General features: G+C 40.3%; 7 protein-coding genes across 7 annotated transcripts; 3 read left to right on the forward strand and 4 right to left on the reverse strand.

Moving 5' to 3' along the window:
- Nucleotides 1-616: 616 nt before the first annotated feature.
- EAF01_012069 (uncharacterized protein) lies at nucleotides 617-3,536 on the reverse strand (the record flags this gene model as incomplete). The annotated part of the gene is made up of 3 exons (XM_038920327.1): nucleotides 617-2,107; nucleotides 2,158-2,459; nucleotides 2,519-3,536. 3 exons carry the CDS (start codon nucleotides 3,534-3,536, stop codon nucleotides 617-619), a joined length of 2,811 nt encoding a protein of 936 aa, XP_038764192.1.
- A 257-nt stretch (nucleotides 3,537-3,793) lies between these two features.
- EAF01_012070 (uncharacterized protein) lies at nucleotides 3,794-4,944 on the forward strand (the record flags this gene model as incomplete). The annotated part of the gene is made up of 3 exons (XM_038920328.1): nucleotides 3,794-3,829; nucleotides 3,898-4,273; nucleotides 4,331-4,944. 3 exons carry the CDS (start codon nucleotides 3,794-3,796, stop codon nucleotides 4,942-4,944), a joined length of 1,026 nt encoding a protein of 341 aa, XP_038764193.1.
- Nucleotides 4,945-5,667: 723 nt separating this feature from the next.
- On the reverse strand, nucleotides 5,668-6,147 carry EAF01_012071 (uncharacterized protein; the record flags this gene model as incomplete). Its single annotated transcript, XM_038920329.1, has 3 exons — nucleotides 5,668-5,712; nucleotides 5,809-6,015; nucleotides 6,145-6,147. 3 exons carry the CDS (start codon nucleotides 6,145-6,147, stop codon nucleotides 5,668-5,670), a joined length of 255 nt encoding a protein of 84 aa, XP_038764194.1.
- Nucleotides 6,148-6,441: 294 nt separating this feature from the next.
- Nucleotides 6,442-7,859, forward strand: EAF01_012072 (uncharacterized protein; the record flags this gene model as incomplete). Its single annotated transcript, XM_038920330.1, has 2 exons — nucleotides 6,442-6,446; nucleotides 6,497-7,859. The coding sequence occupies 2 exons, from the start codon at nucleotides 6,442-6,444 to the stop codon at nucleotides 7,857-7,859; spliced, it is 1,368 nt and encodes a 455-aa protein (XP_038764195.1).
- An 829-nt stretch (nucleotides 7,860-8,688) lies between these two features.
- EAF01_012073 (uncharacterized protein) lies at nucleotides 8,689-9,108 on the reverse strand (the record flags this gene model as incomplete). The annotated part of the gene is made up of 3 exons (XM_038920331.1): nucleotides 8,689-8,814; nucleotides 8,886-8,939; nucleotides 9,040-9,108. 3 exons carry the CDS (start codon nucleotides 9,106-9,108, stop codon nucleotides 8,689-8,691), a joined length of 249 nt encoding a protein of 82 aa, XP_038764196.1.
- A 1,110-nt stretch (nucleotides 9,109-10,218) lies between these two features.
- Nucleotides 10,219-13,948, reverse strand: EAF01_012074 (uncharacterized protein). Its single transcript, XM_038920332.1, has 3 exons — nucleotides 13,219-13,948; nucleotides 11,518-13,115; nucleotides 10,219-11,460 (listed from the first exon to the last, which is right to left on the reverse strand). Exons 2-3 carry the CDS (start codon nucleotides 13,039-13,041, stop codon nucleotides 11,053-11,055), a joined length of 1,932 nt encoding a protein of 643 aa, XP_038764197.1. The 5' UTR covers nucleotides 13,042-13,115; nucleotides 13,219-13,948; the 3' UTR covers nucleotides 10,219-11,052.
- Nucleotides 13,949-18,526: 4,578 nt separating this feature from the next.
- Nucleotides 18,527-20,299, forward strand: EAF01_012075 (uncharacterized protein; the record flags this gene model as incomplete). The annotated part of the gene is made up of 3 exons (XM_038920333.1): nucleotides 18,527-18,824; nucleotides 18,878-19,044; nucleotides 19,100-20,299. The coding sequence occupies 3 exons, from the start codon at nucleotides 18,527-18,529 to the stop codon at nucleotides 20,297-20,299; spliced, it is 1,665 nt and encodes a 554-aa protein (XP_038764198.1).
- Nucleotides 20,300-25,042: the final 4,743 nt, after the last annotated feature.

Consider the following 25,042-nt stretch of genomic DNA (forward strand, 5'->3'; position numbering starts at 1 on the left):
AGATGTCTTTGATGACAGGGACTACGCATTTTTATTCTTATTTTTTACTTCGGAACACAAGTTGGAGGATTGATGCACGGCAGAAGTCACTCTACATGTTCAAGGATAGGGAGTAATGGGTGAATATTTTTCTCAAACGTAGTTTTCGATCGAGGAGAGACTTGTACGCTGTCCACGCCTTCTGATTTTTAATTGATTCGATAGATAATGAGCTGCGCATGGCCCGTGATTGATCGCAATATGATGAAAGTTTCACATGTAAGGCAATACATCAGTGGTATAGAGCTAGACGAAGGTACGTTGTCAACTTCTGATGAAGTCGGAAGTCAGATGTCTGGTGTTTGAGTTGATTGTATAGTATTTTGTTAGAGTGTTTACAAGTAACATCTAGTATCTAACAAAGGAGCTCTGATGGGTGTATAGAGGACCGACAGCAATGCCCGCTATGTTCTCCTTTTTGACTCCAGATCCCTTTCTATTTCATATTGTCATATATTACAACATTTTACAATGTTTATAACCATGTAACTTAAAATCCAATGAACAGTTGCCATCTTCCACTTTCAAGATCTTGAGATTCCTGGCCTTTATTCGACGACATATGCGATTCATCGACCTACTCCTTAGCCGGTTCACTGTCGAACCTGGATCTTTTTTCACCATCTTCTTCGTAAAGCCTTTTCACGTCCAAGAAATCACTCGGCCTCTTGGGTATGTATTTGAAATCATCAGGGCCCAAGACTGGTTCTTTTCGTTCTGGAAACGTTTCTCTCACCTGTCCATAGACACTTGTGAAATTCTTGATATCCATCAACTGTACCATCTTCAACGCTGTTTTCATAGTCTCGTTAAATTCATCTCGATTCGGCATGGATCGAGATGTAAGACTCAATTCCAAACGTGAACCACCGGCTTTTCCTGCTTCGATACTCGTGCAGCATATTTCATGATTGTCGAAATTGTAAGTTGTCTTCTTTCTGTATTCAAGCTTGGCAAACAAATACTCAACATCGACACCTAATCTTGGCCGGCCATTCATGCGTTTCCAGCCATCATTAGCACAAAGATGTTTAGCGAGGGGAATGACTAATTTCGGTGGTGTTTCCAATTGTCGCTCACTGGCTAAATCTAGTTGAGAGTTTTGAATGAAATTCTTCACAGAAATGGCGGCGGATTTCAGAACATCCAACCCACTATTTGATTTAGATTCATCAAATAACATTCTTGAGCGAATCCTTCTTTGAAATTGAAGATCTGCTTTGAGTTCAGGGAGCATCAAATCCGCTGTCTCGGTGGAGACAATAGCATGAAGCTCCCGAAACTCTACTTCAAAAGATTCTCGATTGATGATGAAAGAGATCTCTATTGGAGGAAAATCATTGAAAGCGGAAGGCCCAATTGGGTCGCCATTTGGACACAGCGCCGATGGATTAGGTTTGAATTGCATAACAAGTTCCTGGTTTGCACTATTGAACTGTCCATTTTTGATATGATCTGATTGAAAGAGTCCTGACAGATTCGGCGCTTGCGAGGAAAATATTCGGATTGATCCATTATCCATCTCAGTCTTCAAGTTGATCATATTCAATGTCTTGTCGGGGGATATCGCGGCTGGCCCCCTTGAATACTCCATGTCGTTATCGATATATTTTCCAATCCGATGGCCACTTATATTGTGTAAAATAGTTCCGGCTTTAATTGTGGTAGAGGGTGAATACTCATGAGACCATAAAAATTCGGCTCCTACAGGGTCGGGGTTCTTTTGAGGTTTTCCAGCTAGTTTTACGTCCACATTGTTGAAAGGAAAGGTGTATTCAGTCGTTTCAGTTGGACTATCGATGGCTACGGACTTAGGGGTCGCTGTAGTCCATCGACTCCACGTACGAAGCCTTTCATGCCAAGAAAGCTCGCGCGATCCTGGATATCTAACAAAACCTCCAGGCAAGTCCACTGTGGGAGAAGACTCGTTAAAGTCTCGCAACCCAACTTTCCTCGAATTGTGATTAGACCCATCGAAGCGGGCTAGATCTAGTAACAGACGTCTCACTACGTCAGCCCGTTTTGACAAATCTGTCTTTTGATCGGTAACCATTGATGAAATCAGAAGCTGTAGATAGTTAGTGCATATAACGTGGAATGAAATCTAAGAACACTAACAATCGGCTCTTGATGTGGTAATCTTCTGATATCAGTTTTAGTCAATTCACCAAGTTTGGCCAATACTTCTGGAGTGAGAGTCCTATTCTCCCACCCTCTGATGTAATGAGAAAAGCATAAATCTTTCAACTGAAATTTCTCTCTACTGATACTTCGAATTCCATCCTGGATCTCAGCAATAATGAGGGCAGCCTTTTCTCGAGTCGAGGTGATGCGAAGAACTTGACGAGGTCGATATATTTCGATCTTTTCGGGGTCGTTCAGATAATATCGTTTGATCAAAGATTCCATGTATCCTTGGCCTAGATATCACACTAAATCAGCTGAGTTGTGGAGAGAAACAAAGTCTGCTTTTACGCACTATTTAGAAAGTCTAGATCCTGTATCTGAACTTGAACCTCGACTTCACCTATCCCATCAACAAGTTCCGGAACTTCTATTTGCCAGCATTCCCTTAAGATCCTTACCGCCATATTTTGTTTGGAATTATAGGATGCTGGGGAGTATCCCCGCAAGGGATTGTCATCGACTGGCTGGTTTATAGGGGAGATTTCTGGTACCCACGGAGTGGCTCGGGAAATTGCGTTTTCGTCATATAAAATTCCAACACCGAGAGATGGCACCTTTCTCATTCTTTCTTCCTCAGGATATGACTGGATATACTTCTTCATTTGAGGATTTGTGAAACTTCTCTGCAATAATTGCACGAGACCATTGAAGTCGTCCCATGTTTGTATAGTTCCCTCGGCAGGTTTGCATTCATTGATATGTGCTTCGATATCTTCCGCAGAGACTATTCCTCTTTCGCTTTGCAGTCTAGCTAGAATATCAATATGTTCGGGTGTTGGATTTGCACCAAGAGGTCTCTTATTGTTCGCCTTATAAAATTTCACCTTCGACTCTCGCAAGACCAGAACTTCAGCGTTCTTCCCCAATGCATCCACACCTGATAATGTCACACTGCTTCCAACCTGTTTTGTTCCAGTATGTCCATAGATCTTGGGATTAGATTCTTTGATTTCTTTCACTGGTTTGGTATGTTTTATTGATTTGGTCTGTTTAACGCCGCGACTTGGTCTTCGAGCCTTCATCGCAACATAATGTCTTCTTATAACAATATTGTTGTGCTGTTCTGTTGGCCAATCTCTGGGTCTCGCTGTGTCTATATCATTTTCCTTGTTATGTGACTCCGTGTCTCCATTGCTATCCAATTGACCCTCCTGCGATCGAACATTTGACGCCTGTAGCCCATTGCCTTCATGATCTGTATTTAATTCGGTAGAATACGCTCTTCGGGCTAAGAATGGTAAAGGCCTTCGATCTAATCGGATTTGGCATCTCAAGCATATGTGCGCCGCAGATATATGTCGGCGAATCATGTATGCGGATTGGAAATTTGTCGATGGAAAGTTATAATTGTCTTCCTTCCATTCATGGAAATCTTCATATTTTTTGAGAAACGGGGAAGGCGGCCGATTTTTCTCCGCATTAGTTTTTCCGATCAAACGCGGTCGGTCGCGTCTCCCCAAATTATGTGAAGTTTTCCCGCTCCTTAGGAAAGAGTTATAAGAGCCATTACCATGGAAACAAATTTACAATATTAATTTTACGAACGATCACACCTAGAAAACTCAATATGCCAGCCAGTTCCCGCAGAGGTGAGCGACATGTTGTAAGTTATACCCATTTTACTCTTTCTAATTTTCAATGACCCCGCGCTTGACAGCTAACTTATCCCAGCAAATTAGAGAGGATGAAGAGTCAGGAGAAGAAACACCTCGACATACTCAGCAACGCCACCGCCCAGATCCAGAGTCAGAAGAAGAAGAAGAGGATGGCGACGACGATGAACACGATGCAACAGGTGAAGGCATGGGCTTGGACAGGGAGGAGTCCTTGGATCAAGTTGTGAAGAAGCTGGTCAGATATGCCTTGGCATGTGAATTCCAGCGTTTACCAATTACAAGAACTGGTATCAAGGAGAAGGTTCTCGGAGCACAATCGAGATCCTTTAAATCTATATTTGAGCCGGCACAAGAATCGCTGAGAATCATATTTGGCATGGAAATGGTCGAACTCCCTGCGAAAGAAAATGTCACTGTTAAAGGACGATTGAGTGAGTAACTTTGAACCTTACCCTTGTTAAGTTCTCAACTGATTTGCCTCCCTTCAGAGGAGGCTAGCAGAAAATCGAAATCCACGACAACTTCCTCATACATTCTCACAAGTGTTCTAACCATCGAATACCGATCATCCTCGATAATTCAGCCTTCCAAAGTTATCAGCCAGTGGGATGAAGCTACATACATAGGATTTTATACAACGGTGGTTTCTGTCATAATGCTGAGCCCTGACTCAACGATGACAGAGAGCAAGCTCATGTCAGTTCTAAGAAAGTTGAATGCGGAAACAAACCTGCCACTGGATAAGACGACTCTTATCTTGAAGAAGATGATGCAACAAAACTACATAATCCGAACTATCGAAAGGAGTGATGGAGAGGAACTGATCGAATGGAGGGTAGGGCCTCGAGGAAGGATGGAGATCGGTTCGAAAGGTGTGCAAGGACTTGTGAAAGAGGTTTATGGCGAGCATGCTCCAGAAGACCTCGATAAGCGATTGGAGCGTAGCTTGGGACTAGGGAAGAGGAAGGCAATTCATGGAGAGAATGGAGAAGGAACGGAAGTGCTCGAACAAAACGGAGCACCAAGCTCTAGGAGAGTTTCCGCGAGGGGAAGGCCGCGACGAGTAACGGCGGAAGAAGAAGATAATGACGATGATGAATAAACAATCGATGCATTGAACGGAATGGTAACTGCGGGCGTTATTTTGGGAAGATCTGATTATTCGGCTACTAAACGTAGTGCACATACCAGGGTCACGGAGTTTTGGATGCTCGAGCAAAGTAGTTTGGGACATTTTTCGAATTATGAAACACTCTTAAATTGAGTGATGGGAAAAACTTTAATTCATAAGACATCTAGAAATGTAAGGTGTGTGAGTACCGTAGTAAATTGAGTTTAAACCATGTTCACAACTAATCCAGACGAAGAAATTATTCAGTGGTTTCTACTTACGCCATACAGAATTATGGTCAATTCATCATCATTGGAAACATCAAATTCCGAAGGGGGTATGTGAGAGATTGGGCTATTGCAAATACGCCGTCCGGTGTAATATTTCTTCAATTGCGAGTGAGAAGTTGTGGAATTGTTCTTCTCCTTACAAAGCTTCGTTACACGATATCAATCTGACTCCCATTATATGTTTGCGCCATTAACGCCATAGTATGACTCCTCTCCGATATCAATTCGATCAATCCTCCACTAGCTCCGCACTCCGATACCATTTTGACATGTCCATAAGTGTTATCGATATGCGGCGTCTTATTTTCAATTGAAAGGATGTCCTATAAACATGGTTAAAATCACATCTATAAACATTACTAGCAGGTTCTCGAACGTACATCTGCATTTTACACAGGAAGTGACCACGCCAAAAAAAAGATCGCTAATCTTGCACCTCGGGGGGCTTTCCAACTGGTTGTATCATTTTCTGTTGAATGTTAGTCTCCATCTTGAATCCTACTTTTATATATCCAACAATGTCTAAGTCTAAATAAAAAGACTTGGGGTGTACAAAATTACACACCTCAATCATATTTTTCCTGACAATCTCCCTGGGACTTCCCATTCCAATTGCCATGTAACTCAACAAAGGCGGGTGGCCCACATACGAGGCATACGAATCTCTTTGAATATTACTCGTCCATTCGAATCTTGTTGTATCAGCATGGCCCGTTCCAACATAACGCTGCTGGAGTTGTTCGAGCTGTTGCTGCGCGCGAAGTTTGTCTGCCTATACCCAAGGAAGTATCAGTAATGATTTTGTTGTTTATCTTGGCAATATTATTGGAAATATATGAGAAACACGAGTCGCGAATGCAACGCGATCACGAAGATAGGATTGAATTGTAGAGAAACTTACCATTCTGTGTTGATTGACAGGTTGTGCTAGAAAGAATACCTAAGTGTATTGAACGTTCAAGGTTAACCTTAACCTTACCCGGTCCGTCTTTCATCCAGCGGCCGCTAGCTCTAAAGAGCATTATTCCCTAAGCCGTTATATACAATTACATCTGAGCAACTAACAAGATTGAATTCTTCATAATTGACAAACTTGTTAGCCATCGACAAATCACTTGGAACTATTGATCTTACCGGATTTGATGAATTCGGACCCTTAGTTGACTTCAATTTCAATGAGGTGCATGTTTAAATGGTCATGGAGTAAGTCGGGACACTCACGTGACAGCGCGTTTTCCTGACCTAGATCACAGAGATACTTCGTTTGAATTGAGGCCGCAAGGTCAAACTTATCCTCTGACATTGGGCGAGCGTCTTGAACATGCAGATAACTATCGCATTGATCATGAAGCTCTCAGAAAGACTCTTGAAAGTATCAAAAAGTTTTACGAGAGCCCCTTTGCAACACCACATACCATTGACCATAAGGATTGCGAAAGTTGTATCGGAGAGGATCGTCAGACTCGCAAAGCTTATCAGGATTGGTATCTCTCAGAAGATCCAGATCGTTGGTACTCTAAACTATTTGACTACAAAGCAGAGTTACAGTCGATGTTCGAACAACCTAAAGTCCACAGACTCGACGAGATTCACACAAGAGTAGATCACGAATTTCGGGCACATTTAAAGAAAGATCTTTGTGCACATAGACCGGATGATTCTGAGGATATCATTGAATTCAAGGACCGCATCGCAATGGAATTAGATCAAGGGAGAAATATCTCAAAAGTTTTGAATGCTTACCTAACGGAGTACATCAAGACATGTCCAAACCCAGACCAAATAGACTTTATCCTTCACTTACACGACACTACCACTCGTAAACAACGAATTCCAATTTACATCTCATATTACTGCAGCCCTCTGGAATCGGACTCTATCAGCGTGCGAAATTATAAAAGTAAATATGCCCGAATGTTTGAGAATGAAATTCCCTACGATGAGGTTGTTGCCGCCATGAAGAAAGAAAGTGCTCGCACGAAGGATACCGAGATAGCACAGTTACAGCACCGCCTGAATGAACTTAACCTTGCACAATCTGCGCATCTCAAAGCAAAGGCAAAGAAAGCGGAGAAAGATTCACTCAAACATCTACATCATCAGCAAGTGGAAAAGGAGAGTAGAGCGCTTTGCTCGTACGATGGCTGTGATGAAGATGTGGATCTATCCGTACCAGAAGGTGCAATACAATGCATCTTATGTGACTGGATTGCGTCCAAAGTTCCAGAAGATAGAGATCATTCAAGGACTTATTATTGTTCTCCTAGTCATGCGCTTCTGGACCATGAAGATCACGATAAATCCGATCACTACTGCCTGAGTGCCCATTGGAAAGATTGTTGTCTTTCGGAACTTAGTGCAGACGAGGAGGTATCACATGACGGGATGTGTTTGTGCAAAGTTTGCATGGTTAGTGGGCATAAGGCTCTTTTCTGCTCTGAGGAATGTTATGAAAAGAATTATAATCAACATGCCACAGAGTGGCACTCGGACGAGAACGCACAAAGGTCTTTGGAAATATTTAGAATCCCGGACGATTTTATAGTTGAGGATGTTGTTGATGACCCGGGAATAGAGAGTGGTGAGATAGTGGACACGGAGATGCATGGTGTTTAGAGTGGGAGCCGTACCAGCTTTGGTGTATTATATATTATTGGGTTGTTGAAGTCAAACAATTAAAGCCAAACAACATTTAATCTTGAAGCCTTCTGAACATTTAGTAGACATTGTCAGAACTTTTTCAGGCTACCGTATCCTGACATCGGAGAGGATTAGCAGCGCATGCGACTAACATTCAGAAATTGTTTAGGGATGAGAAGACATGGAGGTGCGTTACACTTCTACGAATCTCGTGCAAGTGCTATAAAGGGAGATGCATTATAACCAAGCAAAGGTCACAGGTAGAGAGTGAAGGGAATCTCTCACGAATATCATTCAATACGTTTCACTATATTTCCGTGACTCTGCTCCGTTCACCGAAATAGTATATTCCTCTCACTCCCGGGGAGAGCGTGCTGGATTGTTTTTGTATTGAGCTTGTTTCCTAACACAAATATGTAGCTTGCTCTGTGACATTATATCCATTTTCCAAATCAATCATTCCCTAAATCCCCGTCAAACTAAATATGGAGCGTCAAGGCTTCCAGCCCACGAGATATACATTCCAAGAAATAACATCTGTACATGTTTAGATCCGCAAAGGTTTTGCCCAAATTCTTTCCCTGAATTCACAGACCCCATTATTTTCACATCACACTTTAAGATCATATTGCACGCAAGTCAGTCTATGCAAGCTTTTGTATCCAAATCCCATCACACTGGCGTTTTCGGGAATCTCCAAATAGTAGAAAATTCCTTCCTTCCAGTGGATTCTGAACACCCACAGAAACTCCTCCCTTGTTGTTTGCTTTGATGTTCAAACAACATGCTCATGAACCTCTCGGTTTTACCTCTCCGATTTGAGATGAACAGCAACACACGTAACTATTCTACTCCCCCCCCTTGGCGTAAAACCCTCGGGACACTCAACAATTTTATTGGAATCTAAAGATCTTTTCGATAGATGGGACTCCTGGCCAGGTGACAGCTGTTAGTGATTTCATTGGGACTTGATGGAATGAGTCGCGCTTCATGTATACTTACAATATGGGCATTGTTACTGTATGCTGTGATATTTCCGCTGGATGTGGGAAGTCTCTTGGAGGAGTTAGTTACGAAATTTGCGCGAGTATTATGAGAATGGTTAGGAGTGAATTTTAGATCATTAGGGGGAAAAATGAGAGGCGAGATTTCTTACTAAAATGGGTGTTCCAAAGGCAGCCCGAAGAGCTGGCAGCCAGAGGATGAAGATGGATAGTGGGTACATTGTAAAGTGTGGATGTAGATCGTTGGTGCGAATTTTTGAATGTGAGTTTTAGATATATGTCGACGAGAAAGTTTCTTATGCGCAGTAAAAAGTTCAAAGAAGAAACTATCAAAGATCAAGAAAAGGCGGGAATCTTGGGGGAGTGTCTTTCTATAACATAGCTTCAAGATATTTAGTACGATTCTTGGTACTCAAGAAAAGAAACGTTGCTTCCATTCATTCCTCATGAACCATACAGCCGATTTGACATCGGGAGGGCCAATGTCAAGTAATCTGGCTCGACCTCAATCTTCGTGTCTTGTATCACCAAATGAGACATCAGACGAAAATACTCCACGAGTCGTGTGACTATATGATCGTGAATGCCACGCTAAAGCATGAGGGCATGACTTTGAACTCCGCGGTAAGGGAGAGGGATGTCCGGGTTTGTATAATCTGGAGTTATGAAGATACTGTTTGGTTATAAATTTCGGGTGTTACCCCTCTTTTAATATACATCCCGTGCTAGCACTGAGTGGTGTAGCAACTACAACATGAAATCTGTTATTCCACAGGGAGATAAACTCGGGTATAAAAGAGTGTGTTGAATACTCCATGTTAGGTATTTCGAGAAAACAGTGTATACAAGCAAAGACCACGCTACGATGACTTGATTTCTAGCCCCGGAGATGTATCTGGTCATACCCAACTCAAGGTCCTCAAAGCGAGCCTGGAAGCAAGAGTGCTCACTACTGAGCAGTGACTTCTCACTTCCAGTAGATAAAATCATTTTGTTAACCTTCACAGATCTCCTCAACTATGGGAGATGGCTTTCGTTGAAGATAAATGGGACAAACTCTAACTAAACAATCACTTAGCAGTGAAAGAAGACCTGGTCATTATTGAAAGAATATGATGCTTTTAGTATCATTTTACCCGATATATAATGCATGATTTAGAACATCACATGTTCCACCAGACTTTACCTCTCCAGATGTCCGGCCAATATTTATCGGCAACTAGAAGTGAAGACTCTTTGAGTCAATGAGTTCTCATACTTGCATCGTATACAGCAAGGAATGATATTAAATTCTGATGATATTCTGGACGCCTCTCAAGCTGTTTCTATAAACGTTAGTATCACTGCAAATTCTATGAAGATACATTACCACAGAGAGCTGCCGTACAGAAGAACAAAAAAACCTGCTCAAAGTACAAATTCTGATCTCTCTTTACTTCTTGTTTCAATCCCTTGCAGAAATACGAAAATCCTGTATCAAACCAAACCAAACCAAACCAAACCACCCATCCATCTCAAAGCCAAAATATGAAATCCCAAGTAAGCGACTCCAATTCAGATAGATTCACCGATAATCCAATCCAATACCAAGCCGATACCAAACCCATCACTGACCCTACCTACCACTTATTTTCTCCAGACGTCTTAGAATTCACCACTGCTCAATCATTCCATGAAATTTTTGATGTCATTTCAATCCATTCATGTCATTTCATTAATCTCAAAGGTATCTATCTTTCTCCTATCCCTCCTCCTCTCCCAACCCCCCGTTTATTTCATTTCATTTCCTATCATTTCCCCATACCCCAAATCATTCTTCATTCAAAGAATACGATAGTCCGTTTCATTTATTGCCTAATTACCCATCATACATGCTATGCATCATCAAAAAAGAAGAAAAGAATTTGATACGTTTTCGTTTCCTAGGACAGAAAGAGAAGAACAAAGAAAAAGAAAAGGTAAGAGTGTCAAATGTACAAATCGTGTGCCCTTTCAGATTATGCACTTCTAGGATCTCAAAGTAGAGTCTGCATACTGCCAGCTTGTCAATCGTTCAAAAATTGTAATGGCGCCCACCCGAAACTCCATTCCATGCCATGTAAAATCATCTTTCTCTTTCGCATTTATGAGCTCATTCATTTACCTTGCACCAATCCCTCAATGCCTTACTCCCTCGGACTCGGCAACGGACTAACCGTATCCAAAGGCGCCTTATGTAGGGCGGGTTGTTCATGTGTACCCATGAGACCTAATTTCTTCCTCTCAATAGCATTTTTGACCCATTCTGCAACCTCCGAATCTTCGGTTCCTGTCAGGATACCATTTGATGCATCTTGTTTTACACCATCTTCCAGACTTAAACTGCCCACATCGACCTGGTCTTCATCTTCCTCTTCATCTTCTTCCGAAATTGTGTTTGGTTTCGAAAGCTCAGCCAACCACGGATGTTGAAGTAGATCGCTGTATGTAGGACGCATATTTGGAATTTTGTTAAGGCATCCTCGGACGAAATTGCGGGCGGTTGGGGAGAAACCCTCTGCAGGAAGATCGGGTGGTTCACCATCGACAATCGCCTACATTATATTAGATTCAAACCTCAAGATACACGAAATAGAACACAAAAAACTTACACTTAATTGTGAAAAGATATTATTATATGTCTCTGGTGGATATGGATATCTACCCATTGCACACTCAATAACACTTAATCCCAAGGACCAAATATCACTTTGTACACTATAGGTTCCACCTCCAGGATTTGCACCAGCTTGTGAAATTCCACCACCTGAAATTCTTTCTGGTGCCATATATGATTGACATCCAATATTCGTTTTTGCGATACTAGCGACCAAGTTTCCAGAAACACCAAAATCACAGATTTTGACCTGCCCTTTGGTGTTGACGAGAATATTCGTTGGCTTGACATCTCGATGAATGATGTTGTGTTCGTCTTTCAGAGTTTTTAAACCTTGAGTTGTTGCATAGGTGATTTTCCTCAAGACATTTTCGGGAATACCATCTCCGTAAATTTTGTCAATCGACCCTCCATCCATGAACTCTATACAGATGTAAACAGCTCCCTCTTGAAAGAATGCACCGTAAAAGTCGATAATGTAAGGACTCAGACATCTATGAAGGATGTCCAATTCCATGATGATGGCCGCGAATTTAGCTTCGTCAAGTTCCAGTCGAAGTTCTTTCATTGCCATTACCACACCAGTTGTATCTCCTCCAGGTTTCACTTCGTTATCATCGGTGTCCGTTGTAGATGATTTATTACCTGCGAGACCCAATCCAGGTTTGCGCATTCTTGGTCTTGCATGTCGAACTTTGTAAACGGTACCATAATTTCCTTTACCCAATTCTTCTAATGTATCAACCTCATCCAAAGAGATATTGAAATTTGTACCATTTGCAAAATCGATACCACCTCCATGAATAACAGCTTTTCCTGCAAATTTCAATGTCCCTTTCTCCGTGTCAACATACTTTGCAAATTGATTAAACATAGAACCTCCATTTGCAGTGTTCGGTGCACCGTTTGATTCGGACCCTGGCGCAGCGGCTGGAGCTGGAGGTAGACCACCAGGTAATTTCAAGCCTCTTCTTGCGCTTAATCCACCACCACCCATTTTCATTTTCGGAATGACCGGAGCGGAAATAAAGTTTTGTGGTGGTGGTCGCATGTTGGGTGGTAATTGTAATCCTCCAGGTAATCCATCTACGACAGGTGAAGCTGGGACCCCCGGTGATGAAATTGTCGCGGGTAACTGTGGTCGTGGAGAAGGTACGCCTTGTCTTGATGCGTGAAACGCTTTCATCTTTTCTGCCATGGAAGTAGGTAAACCACCACCAGGTTGTCTGCCTGCTTGCGAGGATCTACCTCCTCCTGGTATCGATGGACCAGGTCTTGGTCTTCTGGCATTCTGCAACATACCAAGAGGTGTAGAAGATGCAGTCATGGTGGCTATTCCCTCGGAATCTGAGGCAGGTCGAAGAGACGGTATGGTAGGAGGTTTCGAAGAACCAGGTGATGTGGGAGCTTCGTTTGTTTGATCATCTGTAGGCTTTTCTTGAGGAGAGGTATCTTTAAAAGCAAAATCGATTGAATCGCCCGGAGGAACCATCGTATCTAGTTGAGGAATATCTGCCATGATTCTGACAAGAGGGTTGTTCGCATTCGAGAGAAAGTATGAGTTGTGGGTAAGAATTCAATGTTATTGTCGATCTTTCTGGTGTGAAAAGAATTAGTTAGTAAATGGAGTGAGTGATTGATATCTCTCTTGGCGAAAGTATAATTCGGATAGCAGAACAGAGATTGAAGGACTCACCTTTTGAAAGAATCAAACTGGTCAAAGACTCAAGAATGGACACTGGTGAAATGGATTTAGGCTTCACAATTGCCGTACGGAGATTCAGAATGATCGGTACTTTGTTGGACAGCAAATATTCCGATCGAGAAGAGGGAAGGCTGGTCTAGAGCATATACTAGATATACCTAGACCAAATATTTACTAGTAGTTCTTCTGATTTCCACTCGTGTGAACTTTGTTTGGGTCTCTGGGAGTTTATGCTATCCCTAAGGAAATAGTCGAGTTGTTGAGCTACAAGTTGGTATATTGGACTGCGAACGAATCCGAGTCTCAATTTTTGGCGAGGAGAATATTTGGGGCAATTCGAGACGAAGAAATGAAGCTGTCGACTGATTTGCACTTTGGTCGTGGCTGGTCGAAGCTTAAGATGCCGGGGACGCCGTTTCTACTTGTTTTTTTTTCTTCCTTTTTTCCTGGCCTTTTTTTTCTCTTCTTGGTCTTCTCCTTTTTCTACCTTTCTCTGCCTTTCTCTTCGAATCTTTCACTCCCGATATGTCGAGCCGAATGAGTGGTTTATAATAGTTGGCAAAAAGATGGATTGGAGACTGAGGTCTAGGTTTCTTTATTTGGGACGGGACGAAGCTTTGATTAATAATGAGGGGAAATGATAATTAGGACAAGTAGAAGTGGTGGTGGGAGTGGTGGGAGTAGTGAGGGTAGTGAGGGTAGTGAGGGTAGTGAGAGTAGTAAGAGTAGTAAGAGTAGTGAGAGTATCAGAATGGTAGGTAGTAGTGATAGAGATTGAATTGAGAAGTTTTCATGGAATTCCAAGATATTTATTTCTTAGGTTCTTGATGAGATTATGGAATACATGGTAAAGGTGTTATTGTATGGTATGGGATAGTAGGTCGGAATCACAGTAGGTGGGAAGTTGGTGAAAGAGATTCTGGTTATCCTCTCTTATCCTCTCCCACCAAAAAAAGCATTCAAAAATATCTTGATGTTAGCAATGAGAGAACGTAAGTGGTAGGTGATCCGTAACCACACACCCTTACAATTATTGATATACAGTAGTATCGTATAAACTTGACAAACTGAGATTCTTCTTAACCGCATTTAGCCAAGCATATAAGCCTCGCCCCACAAACTAAAGTAAAAGAGATAATTCTGATATTTTTCAACAAATAATTATTGAATTTAACAATTGATATTTTGCTCTAAAAATTAGACTTCAAACATAATTCAGTACGAGAAATATATCTAAGCTAATAAGATCTTTTAATTTTAATTATATAAAATCTATATCAAGAGCTTCTCGTACTTATAGTACGTGAATCGTTTAAAAAAGTAAAAGAATTATTAGATTTTAATAAGTTCGACTGAGGAGATCGATAACATACTAGATTATATACGATTAAGTAGAATCTCGGTTTATCGAGTTTAGACGATATTAGTATTATAAAATAAGAATAAGAATATATGAATAAAAGAAAAGATAGTTAATTATTATTATCTAGATACTAATCTTTAAATTAATTTCAGTAAAATAGAGTTTTAAACTTCGATCTCATATAATAATCTATATTATCTTGTTTGTTTTAACTCGATATATCGATAATTCTTTTGTAAATCTAGATGTTATTAAATTTAATCTATCTTTATATTGATACTTTATACTTTATATATATTTATATTTATATCGATTTATGTCAGTCTATATTCATAGGCATTTATTATATTATTGTAAAATGTAAAAAGTAAATCCTATATCATATATAGAATAGATGGAATTCATTTGTTCAATTGATCTATCGAATAAAAGATAATAAATGATAGAAACGATAGAAGGGGAAACATCTGAAGCACGATGACGTTGAATCAGAGAGCGAAGGAAGGAAAATCGATCTTGTGGAGGGGCATTGATGAGGGGTGGGGATAATCACAAGAGTGAATCGTTGATATGTATCTGGCTGGAGTGAAGGTTAAAGAAGGAGATGAAGAGTGATAATTCGTAGAAAAAATACCTAGCACCGTGGCATTTGTACCAATGTAGTATTGCATGAAAAGATTCAAATTGATTGGTTCAAATGAGCGAGGAGATGGGTATTTCACTGGATTGGAAATCAATGACATTTTCTCGATTTTCTCAAATTTTTTTTTTTTCTTTTTTTTTTTCAAATTTCTCCAATCTCCAAACTTCAAACTCCAATCCCCAATCTCCATCCAACCTTCCAATCTCCATTGTAACAAACCGGAGCCAGCTCTACACTCACCCACTCACGCACTATCAATCTTGAGTTCACGCCACATACGAAAGAAATTGTCCAAACTTTTTGGAATGTGGATCAATTGCTTTGGAGATGGATCAAATTTGTACCATTTGCACAGATTGTGGAGTCTGGAGAAGAATTGGTATGATTCGAATCATGAAGTGCATGTAGATCAACTTACGACACGTTGGACTATCTACGTAAACTTACCAAATCTTTGACGTTGCGATCACTGAAGTGATATACATCTACATACTCTTCTTGACCACTTTTGGACCCTTCCTGGATCGATATATTTACCATGTATTTTGCATATATTTACCATATATTTACCATATCCTTACCATATCCTTGCTACGTTGGGTGATTGAGACCCTGGATGACGTGTTTGAAGAAAAGAAAGAACCCCCATCCCGTCATAATTCCTCTCGATAAGACATCGTACGAATGAGAAGAAGAATATGAAGGTTATATCAACTAGGATCTTGATACTATTGATATCATTTCCCAAGTTCTCAACTCAGTCTCAATATAAGGAGAATGGGGCTGAGGGAGACGCTCCATTATTATTATTAGTACTAATGTATCGATCAACATGCGCCGGCCTACTATATTTAACCTTTCATTACATGAAGATGGTACAGCCGAAATGAAGGGTCCGGTAGGTACAAGTGGTCAAAATTTATACTCTTCCCTCTAACTTCGACGTTAAATGTTGATAGATGATTTGACAGATGATTCGATAGATCACTGTGCCAATCGGTATTCAATCCGGATTTCATCAAAACAGGACCGCATTGATATTCCCACACGGTTTGTTGCACTTCCCTTCTCGTTGTTATTTCCCTGGAAACTAGGTAGGCATGGCGGCTTTTACCAACATCTTTCCCTTGAAGCATCTTATCTTGTTCACTGTTTAGATCTCTTCTTCATGATTGGAATTATGCCAACTTATCGAGTGAGTGGCTCAAGTGGGTAACACTGGCGAGACTGGATATGATGGAATTGATTGCATTGACATTTCCTTTCCGTTCTTCATGCAAGTTAACGTCAGTGATTAATTTATAAACAAGGAAGGGCCAAGAATTTGTGGAGTTTTTGGGGGAGTGAGTGAGATTGAGAGTGCAGGTGAGGTTTGAAACTTGGGAAAAGTTCCATCGTCATTGTTGTGGCACTGAGGCACTGAGGCACTAAGGCACTGTGGCATACCCAAGTGATTTGCGTGGTGGCTGTGTGTGAGTAGTGGCTGGGTATCGCTTGTTATCAATGAGCGACCGACCGACCATACACAAGGAGGACAAGTTGGATTGATTTTGATGGTGATATGGACAATGGACAACGGACAACGAACAATGAACAGTGAACAACAAACAGTGGATGTGATAGAGAGGGTATCTCATTGCAGTCTTATACGGAGAAGAGCGAAAAGAGGTGAGGAGACTGTAAGCTGGGCTGAATTGACTTGATTTGAATGGTAATTGGGTTCGAATGAAAAAAGGATCCCCTCTCCTCTCCTCTCTCCTGTCCTCGCCTCTCCTCTCCTCTCTTCTCCATAGATTTGATATCATTCCAGCCAACAATTTCATCATCTCCAGCATCACCCAAGCATCACAAGCACCACAAAGTTACACACCACGAAGTATGATGTGAAGTATTTCTCATCTTTTGTTATACATCACATAGCTGAGTACTATTTGTTACCTGTATTTCTAGTCATTGACATCTCAATGGTCAATGTACCAAAGGACATGTCAATAAGAAGCACAAGAAAATGCCGAGTAGCTTTTCTTTATATAATAGATACTGAGGGACGATAATCATATATCCTTTAGATACAATATTGAGGTAGCATTATCGTCTTGGCCCGAAGACCGAGAAGGAGAGGTTATTAGAGTATTATTGTGACCAATGTACTTACTGCGTCTGCATGAAGCCTTGTTACTGTGTACCGTGATCCGTGAGTGAGGAGGGAACGTGAAGTATATATGTAGAGTCGGGAAGGACTCGACAATTATGAGTAACTTATGTGAATATACCATCCATCCATCCATCCATCCATCCATCCATCATCTTCAATCCAATACACTTTATCAATTCATATCAACTCAATTGACTATTACTACCAATCTCTTTATCATACCTACCACAACATCATATTTCAACCAATCATCACTTGCTTTCATTCCAAGAATATCTGACGCCTCAATTAACTTTTTGATAATCTTGAATTCCAATTAACTTCTTTGTTTGACCCTCGTGCTCTGATATTCACACTGATGACTCTTACATCCAAGTTGTTTACTGCCTCATTTGTTGTTGTCAGACCATATTATAGGTACCATACCTACCTCCTCCTCAATATCAATATCAATATCAAAATCATCAACTCCATGTAACTCAAGAAATCCTCTCCAACTCCCAATATCAAACCGTCAGATCATCCCATACCTACCTAACCACTCAGTCCCATCATAAACACAATATACGCACAAGCACGAGCATAAGCAAGCACTTCATTTGTCCACGCGGCGACTTGCTCCGACTTGGTAAAGACTTGAATGGCCGAGAACGGATCAACATCCACATCTTCCCTAAGTAATCATCTACCAAGGTACGGCACAGGACGCAGTCTAGCTACTTCTTAGCACCATACCAATGATACCATCCTTGGCCTTATCGCATTTGCAAATTCAGGTCCGTCCCAAGAAAAGCTAAAACCACGTCAGTTTTGCCCAGTCGTTACACAGCCGCCGTCGCTCAATATTTATCGTTCGATAGCTCGAGGGAGAAAAAGAAAAGAGAAGGAGAAAGGAGTAAAATAGCGAAGATAATTGCACTTTACTCCATCAACCTATCTGATTGACTCCCACATAAACCAAAACAATCTCACAACCTTCATTCAAACATACCAAAACATTATCAAACATCTTGGAAGATTGTTGGAGACCTCAATCGTCAAAGAGGACGAAAGTACCTCGAATATCAACAACCGCACATACTTCACGCAATTTCCGTCGCAGACGTTGGTTTGATCATTCGATCCCATCCAAATCATCATGGGATTCTTTACATCACCTACTTCCTTTCGACTGGCCAATCTAGCTACCAATAACGATGTCGGCGCATCTTCCATCTCAACACGATCCCTAACGGATGTCGCGTTCGGCACTATGGCAAATGATCATTCTTCACATCCTGCCCTTGGCCATCTTATTCTGTTAGTCTTCGAAGCTGTCATGGAAGTCGTATGCGTTAGTTTACCGGGTTATATCGTGGCACGACAAGGAATGTTCGATGCAGACAAACAGAAGTTTCTTGCAAATTTAAATGTTGCTCTCTTCACACCTTGTTTGAGTAGGTACCTTGGGACACGGAGAAGTATGGATAAAAGCTAATGAATCGAACAGTCTTTACCAAATTGGCATCTCAATTGACGGCAGATAAATTGGTTGAACTCGCGGTCATCCCAGTCATCTTCATCGTGCAAACACTGGTATCATATCTGGTTTCGGTAGGAGTTGGTAAAGCATTTGGATTTGGAAAAAGACCTGCCAACTTTGTTACTGCTATGGGTGTATGTTATTGTTACTCCGACTGTCGATTGATGGAAATGCTAATAGTCTTGATAGGTATTCGGAAATTCAAACTCTCTGCCCATTTCCCTCGTAATTTCGTTGTCGCAAACATTAAAAGGTTTACATTGGGATAAGATACCTGGAGATAACGACGATGAGGTTGGCGCAAGAGGTATCCTATACCTTCTCATCTTTCAACAATTAGGTCAACTAGTTCGTTGGAGTTGGGGCTATCACGTTTTACTTGCACCACCTGAAACCTATAAGGATGAGGAAGAAGGACGATACAGAGATGAACCTGTTCTAATCCCTGGATTAGATGGTGAAGACAATGACGACAATGGTGAATCATCCTCAAACTCTTCCAATTTTGGTGGTAGAACACCAGTTACCCACGCTTTACATGACAATTCAGATGAAGAAGAACCTGCAAAATTACCTGGTATCATGGCCACGCCTACGAATGGAAATCACTTACCGAGTAATAATGATGATATTACTTCATTCCCAAGTATTCGAACACCACCATCTGAAGCGGAATCAGAAATCCCTGATGGAATTCGAGGTTGGATCCCCAAGGCAAAATTCCATACGAAACGAACCGTCGCTAAAGCATCTCACAATACCTATCATGCTTTACCAACTCCTGCTCAAGGACTCGTTACAAGGGTCTCAAATTCTACCAACAAGTTTTTAACTGGTCTTTGGGAATTTATGAATCCACCTCTCTGGGCTATGCTTCTCGCTGTTATTGTCGCATCTATTCCAAAACTTCAACACCTTTTCTTCGCTGAGGGATCTTTCATCGCCAACTCCGTTACACGAGCCGTCTCTCAATCAGGAGGTGTGGCTGTTCCCCTCATCTTAGTCGTCCTCGGTGCAAACCTTGCTAGAAATACACTTCCTCAACATGTTCTCGATGAAAATTCAGAAGAGAATCAAATTGGCACCAAACTTCTCATCGCTTCCTTGATTTCCAGGATGTTGCTTCCAACATTGATCATGGCACCACTTTTAGCTTTAACAGCAAAATATGTTCCAGTTAGCATATTGGATGATCCTATTTTCGTTATCGTCTGCTTCTTGCTGACGGGTGCACCTAGTGCTTTGCAATTGGCGCAGATTTGTCAAATCAATGGGGTTTATGAGGGAGTGATGAGTAAATTACTTTTCCAAAGTTATGTTATTTGGATTTTGCCGAGTACATTGATTTTGGTTATGTGTGCGTTGGAGGTTGTGGAGTGGGCTGCTTAAATTGAGTGTCGTTGAGAGGAGTGCTTTGAGTTGTGTGTCCGGGAAGAGGGCTTTCGACTGAAAATTGAATGATGAGGAGACGGAAGTGGAATCCATTTACGAGTCCAGTGAATGGAGATCCGAAACGAAAATTAATAAACTGTACACGGTAGGAATACATGGATAAGGCTTGCGCCGGGAAAACATACGGAATTGTATATTGATTAGGTGGATGAAAGGTTGCATCAGTGTGGCTCGGCGTTTTTGGGATATCATTTATTTTAATTCGATCAATGCAGGGTATGGAAATGATGTACTTTTTAATGCGCACGTGTGAGTTGTGGATTTTGAAGTGGAATAGTTAGGGGCAAGGGGAGAGGAGAGGAGGAAGTTGAACATGATACCATAAAATACGTTTGAGAAGGAGTTAATCGTAGATACCTTGCATTCATCCATGTATCATTCATTCATAAATTTCAACATTCATACAAATATGCATATCGGTTCTTTGTGACATTGAATGTTCCAAAGTGAAGACCTGAAATGAGGATGAGATGTATACATATGCATTCTCTCTGACCATGTAGACAAAGAGGGTGAGTCTGAAATTGTAATTGTTTCTCCATCCCAGCGATAAATCGAGACTGGTGGAAGTATGACGAGAAGCTTGGTGGATGTTGAGTTTGAATTTTGGGGTTGGGTAGAGAAAAGAGATTCGGGGCAAAGAGGAGAAGAGCGGAGTCTAGAAGAGTGAAAGAGGGACGGAAGGAGAAGGAAGAAGGGAGGGGGTGATGGTACCTACATTCCCTTTCTGATTGTCAATCAATGTGATTTATCATGATTGGTATTCCGAGATTGAGCTTGGAGCTTGGGGTTTGCGTTGAGGTGATGAGTGAAAGGGGCGAGGGGGTTAGGGGGGAGCATAAGGGGGTATTAATATCGATACTGCAATCTGTGTGTGGTTCAGTGATTTCATTCTGCTGAAAACCCCCTAAAGCCCCTAAAGGTCTTTGTGGATTTTGATTTGTTGGTTGCTATTTTTCTCGAGATTTGGGAGATTGAGATATCGTTTTTATGTGGGAATGGGAGAAGGTGGAGGGAGGGAGGGGAAGGTTGATAGGAGTATGATGTTTATTGTATCAGGTCGCTGTTACTAGTTCCGCTTGTTGTCGTTTGAATCTTTACTCTCACTATTCGAAATAACGAAACACTATTATTCACGTATCACCAGCAAGTGAAGAACCTGAGCTTTTCGCTTTTCAATATCCCATGATTCGATATCCAATCTCGCCAGGAAGTTGATGAGAATGTTTTTATTCTGATTGAAAACTGTATCTCGATCCTGATATCAAACCGTCGAGGATGTCTTTTTTGCTTACATCGTTTGGCTGGACGAAAGGGGGTATTTATATAATTCCCTGAGGTTGTCTTCTGATAATCACACGTACTAAAATAGAAGGTGGTTAACAAATCTCGGAATTGGGAATTTAGATTGAAAGTGGTGAAGCATTTTCCTTGAAGGTTGTGTGTATTAAGTTCCATCAGGAGTTATCGAGAAGTCGTAGTATAAAATCTCTTCGTCTTCCGATATATACAATTTCCAAATCTAAAATATCCATGCCGAAGCAAAAGTCATCACATTGATGAAATATGATTTGTACGTAAGTAGATTTCAATTCTGATTGTGGTCTGGGAAGAGAAGTTGTAGCAGATATGAGATCGAGTCCTACGGGGCAACGCGATCACAGTTATGTCGGTAGGATATTTGGACGCTGTTTATATTGCCGAAAAACGCCCCTTTAATCATCGCTCGCTAAGCCGCAAGTATTTTTTAACTGTCGAAATATTAAGAAAATTCGTATGATATCTCATTTTAATGGCGAAGATATGGGGATTACTGGAGGGGCTTTTGCATTAACTGAAACATCACAAGTGGAGCTATGGAATCCTCGATGTTTTTCGGTGTGCGGTAGAAGACAGGTTCATTGACTTGTGAGTAAGGAGTGATTGAGTTAGTTGTGTTGTCTTGAAAGTATGGTGGCTTGGTGTGGACGAAATTATGTGCACACCAAAAAAATTCTTTGAAAATACTTTCTCCCAATACTAACAAACTCTTGTTTGAATATAATAAAAATTGAGTTGTGTAGAAATTAGTATAATTCAAATATTTTGATCTTATTTTTAAAAGATAATATTGATCAAATAAATAATAGATGAATTTCAAAAACGCTATTGATATTTGATATGTGCACAAAATTTCGTTCACACCGAGGGTGGAAGAAAAGATCTCTTTATGCCCTTTTTATCTATTAATTTACGGAGAATGCTCCCTTAACTTTCATCTTGCTTCTGAGTTATATAGATAGTGGTTGAGTTTTTGAAAGAGTGAGTGAATGGGTGTTTATTGATAGGGTAACGGGGATAATGAACAGGAATTGGGGCTGAGAAGGAGGTAGGTTAGTTGGGCCATATTTTATATTTCCCGATGTGTAAATTCAACCATTACACACGAAAAAGTGACTTGGGGATAGTTATGCGCTTAATTAGATATCGAAAAGAGAGGTATACAAATCTTAGCCTACGAAAACCGAGAAACTTGGAATCTGACAAAGTCAAAGAACAAGAGCAACAAACCGGTATGCTGTTGATCCTATTTCAGAGTTAGGATCTAAAGCTTATCTCACACTACCACAAATCATACCATCGATACAATTTATTCATGGCGCTATCTAACATCTCATAGTGACTAATTGCGATTGACATCTTGTCATTATCATTGCCGTTGTTATTCAATATGATCAAATGGTAACTATGTATCATAATCTACCCAGTATTTTGTCGTTGTCACACAGCATTAGAGTATTCCCAAGCTCTTGAGGTTCACTTCCGATTTCAATCCCATCGATGTGGATGATGGCCTCTTTCTTCACAATTGTTCTTACATCAATTTAAACCGGTGACTTTTTATATAAGGCCGAGTAATTTATAACTTAAGATGGATTAACTTCGACTTTGCTCTTTGATTGCTTCCACAGTCAAGGATAAATTGAGAAGAATGAATATCATATTATATAACCAGATAAGGTTATCTACGGGAATTTCCGGATATCGAGACGGAGTATAAAATCCAAACTGAACAATCATTATATCCTTAATTTCGTTCAACGAACCAATCTACAAGCAAAATGGCAATATTTGAACGAACAATATTGCATAGAAGTCTTTGTTGAGAAACCCCCAAATTTACCAATAAGGGTTGAGGATTATAGATTTTAGATGGGAAATTCAGATGGGATCGTCAATTGATGGTGATGATGATCGACAACATATCAACAGGACTTGCGACACAAGCTCACGAAGAGCGACAGCAGAATGACACATGCTGACGCCGAATTTGATAGTTCTTCTCTACCGAGCGGATTTAGACGAGTCAAGTTATCAAAATTTGTGCTTCTCTAGAACAGAATTGCGCCAGCCTACGACCAGCAAGTATTGAAGACATGACGACATATAGCAGATTTGCTCCCAAGGTATACAGGTTCCTGCCAAGAGATGGGATGCTTCTTATAGAGATTTGATGTTTCAAATCTCATAACCTCTTGTGTAATGTTGAATATCGTTGGTTGTATAGGATATGCCAGGCTGGATTATCCTTTCTTACTATATTTACAGCGATTCCGGCCATTTTCCACATCACTTTGCTTGTCGGTATAAAAAGACTGTTGTAGACGTCATGGGCACCAATTCAGCGGTCGGACGTAGAGTCAACCAAAGAAAGTAAAAGATGCCAATGGACGAAACAGCGCCATCGGCCAGACTTTGAGACTTGGGCTATTGTTATGATGAGTGGGAATTCTTTCGAGTCTTCCAGGAAGAACGGAGCCTCTAGCAGTTAAATTTGAGATGAGAAGGACTGTACCTGAGTAACAGCAGTAAGTGTATCACTAGAAGAGTGAGGTAGATTGCGAGGCTCACCCTGTAGTGGCAGCATCCGTCATTAACGAAGCATTCACTTTATCACTACAAGAGAATATTCAATACTTTAATGTTATATTGAATAAATTGTTTCCATTTTATTAATTTGATTAAGCGTTTTATTATATATAACAAAGCTTATTCTAATCAATAAGATTTTAAGGAATTTCTTAGCTTCTAAAAGTTTAATAAAAACTTTGATTTGAGATAATAATTATTCGATAAATAAAAAGTTTCTAGATTTTATTTGTTTTTCAGCCTCCTTTTCTTTTTTTTTCTTTTAAGTTGATTTTCTATTAGATTTCTTAAAAAAAAAAAAATGGAAAAAATCTTTTAACGTGATTCGTTAGCATATAGACCATATCAGTATGTAGATCACTTCGAAAATATACTACAATCAAGGTTTTATTGATGTTTATATTTTAATAATTAATTGTTATTTTCAAAAGAATTTTTTTGAAAAATCATAATGAAAATGAAATATTTATAGTATTTAGGTTTTTTCTTAAATAATTCATTCTAACTCGAAATTATTACATTGTGTATTATAAAAACTCTTTTCCTTTAATAACTTTAATAATGATTTAAATTTTGTAACAAAGAATTAGATTTTTAAAATAGTTGAAAAATTAGGTCTTATATGTCACGGGTTCAATACATAGTTATATGGATGCCTAAGGTATCCACCCTCTATATAATCAGCACTTTTCCACCGCTTTCTTCATTTTTTATAAAATATTATATATTTTACCTAATATCTATTTCTTATATCATAATAATATATTCTAC

The sequence above is a fragment of the Botrytis porri genome (genome assembly GCF_014898465.1).
Source record: "Botrytis porri strain MUCL 3234 chromosome Unknown BPOR_031, whole genome shotgun sequence".
Lineage (NCBI taxonomy): Eukaryota > Fungi > Ascomycota > Leotiomycetes > Helotiales > Sclerotiniaceae > Botrytis > Botrytis porri.

What these genes read in the sequence shown, in the direction of transcription:
- EAF01_012074 (XM_038920332.1), bottom strand. Translation starts at nt 13,041, where the DNA reads ATGGCAGATATTCCTCAACTAGATACGATGGTTCCTCCGGGCGATTCA. An exon ending in ATATCTTTTCACAATTAAGT is followed by an intron (nt 11,461 to 11,517) that starts GTAAGTTTTTTG and finishes AATATAATGTAG; the next exon opens with GCGATTGTCGATGGTGAACC.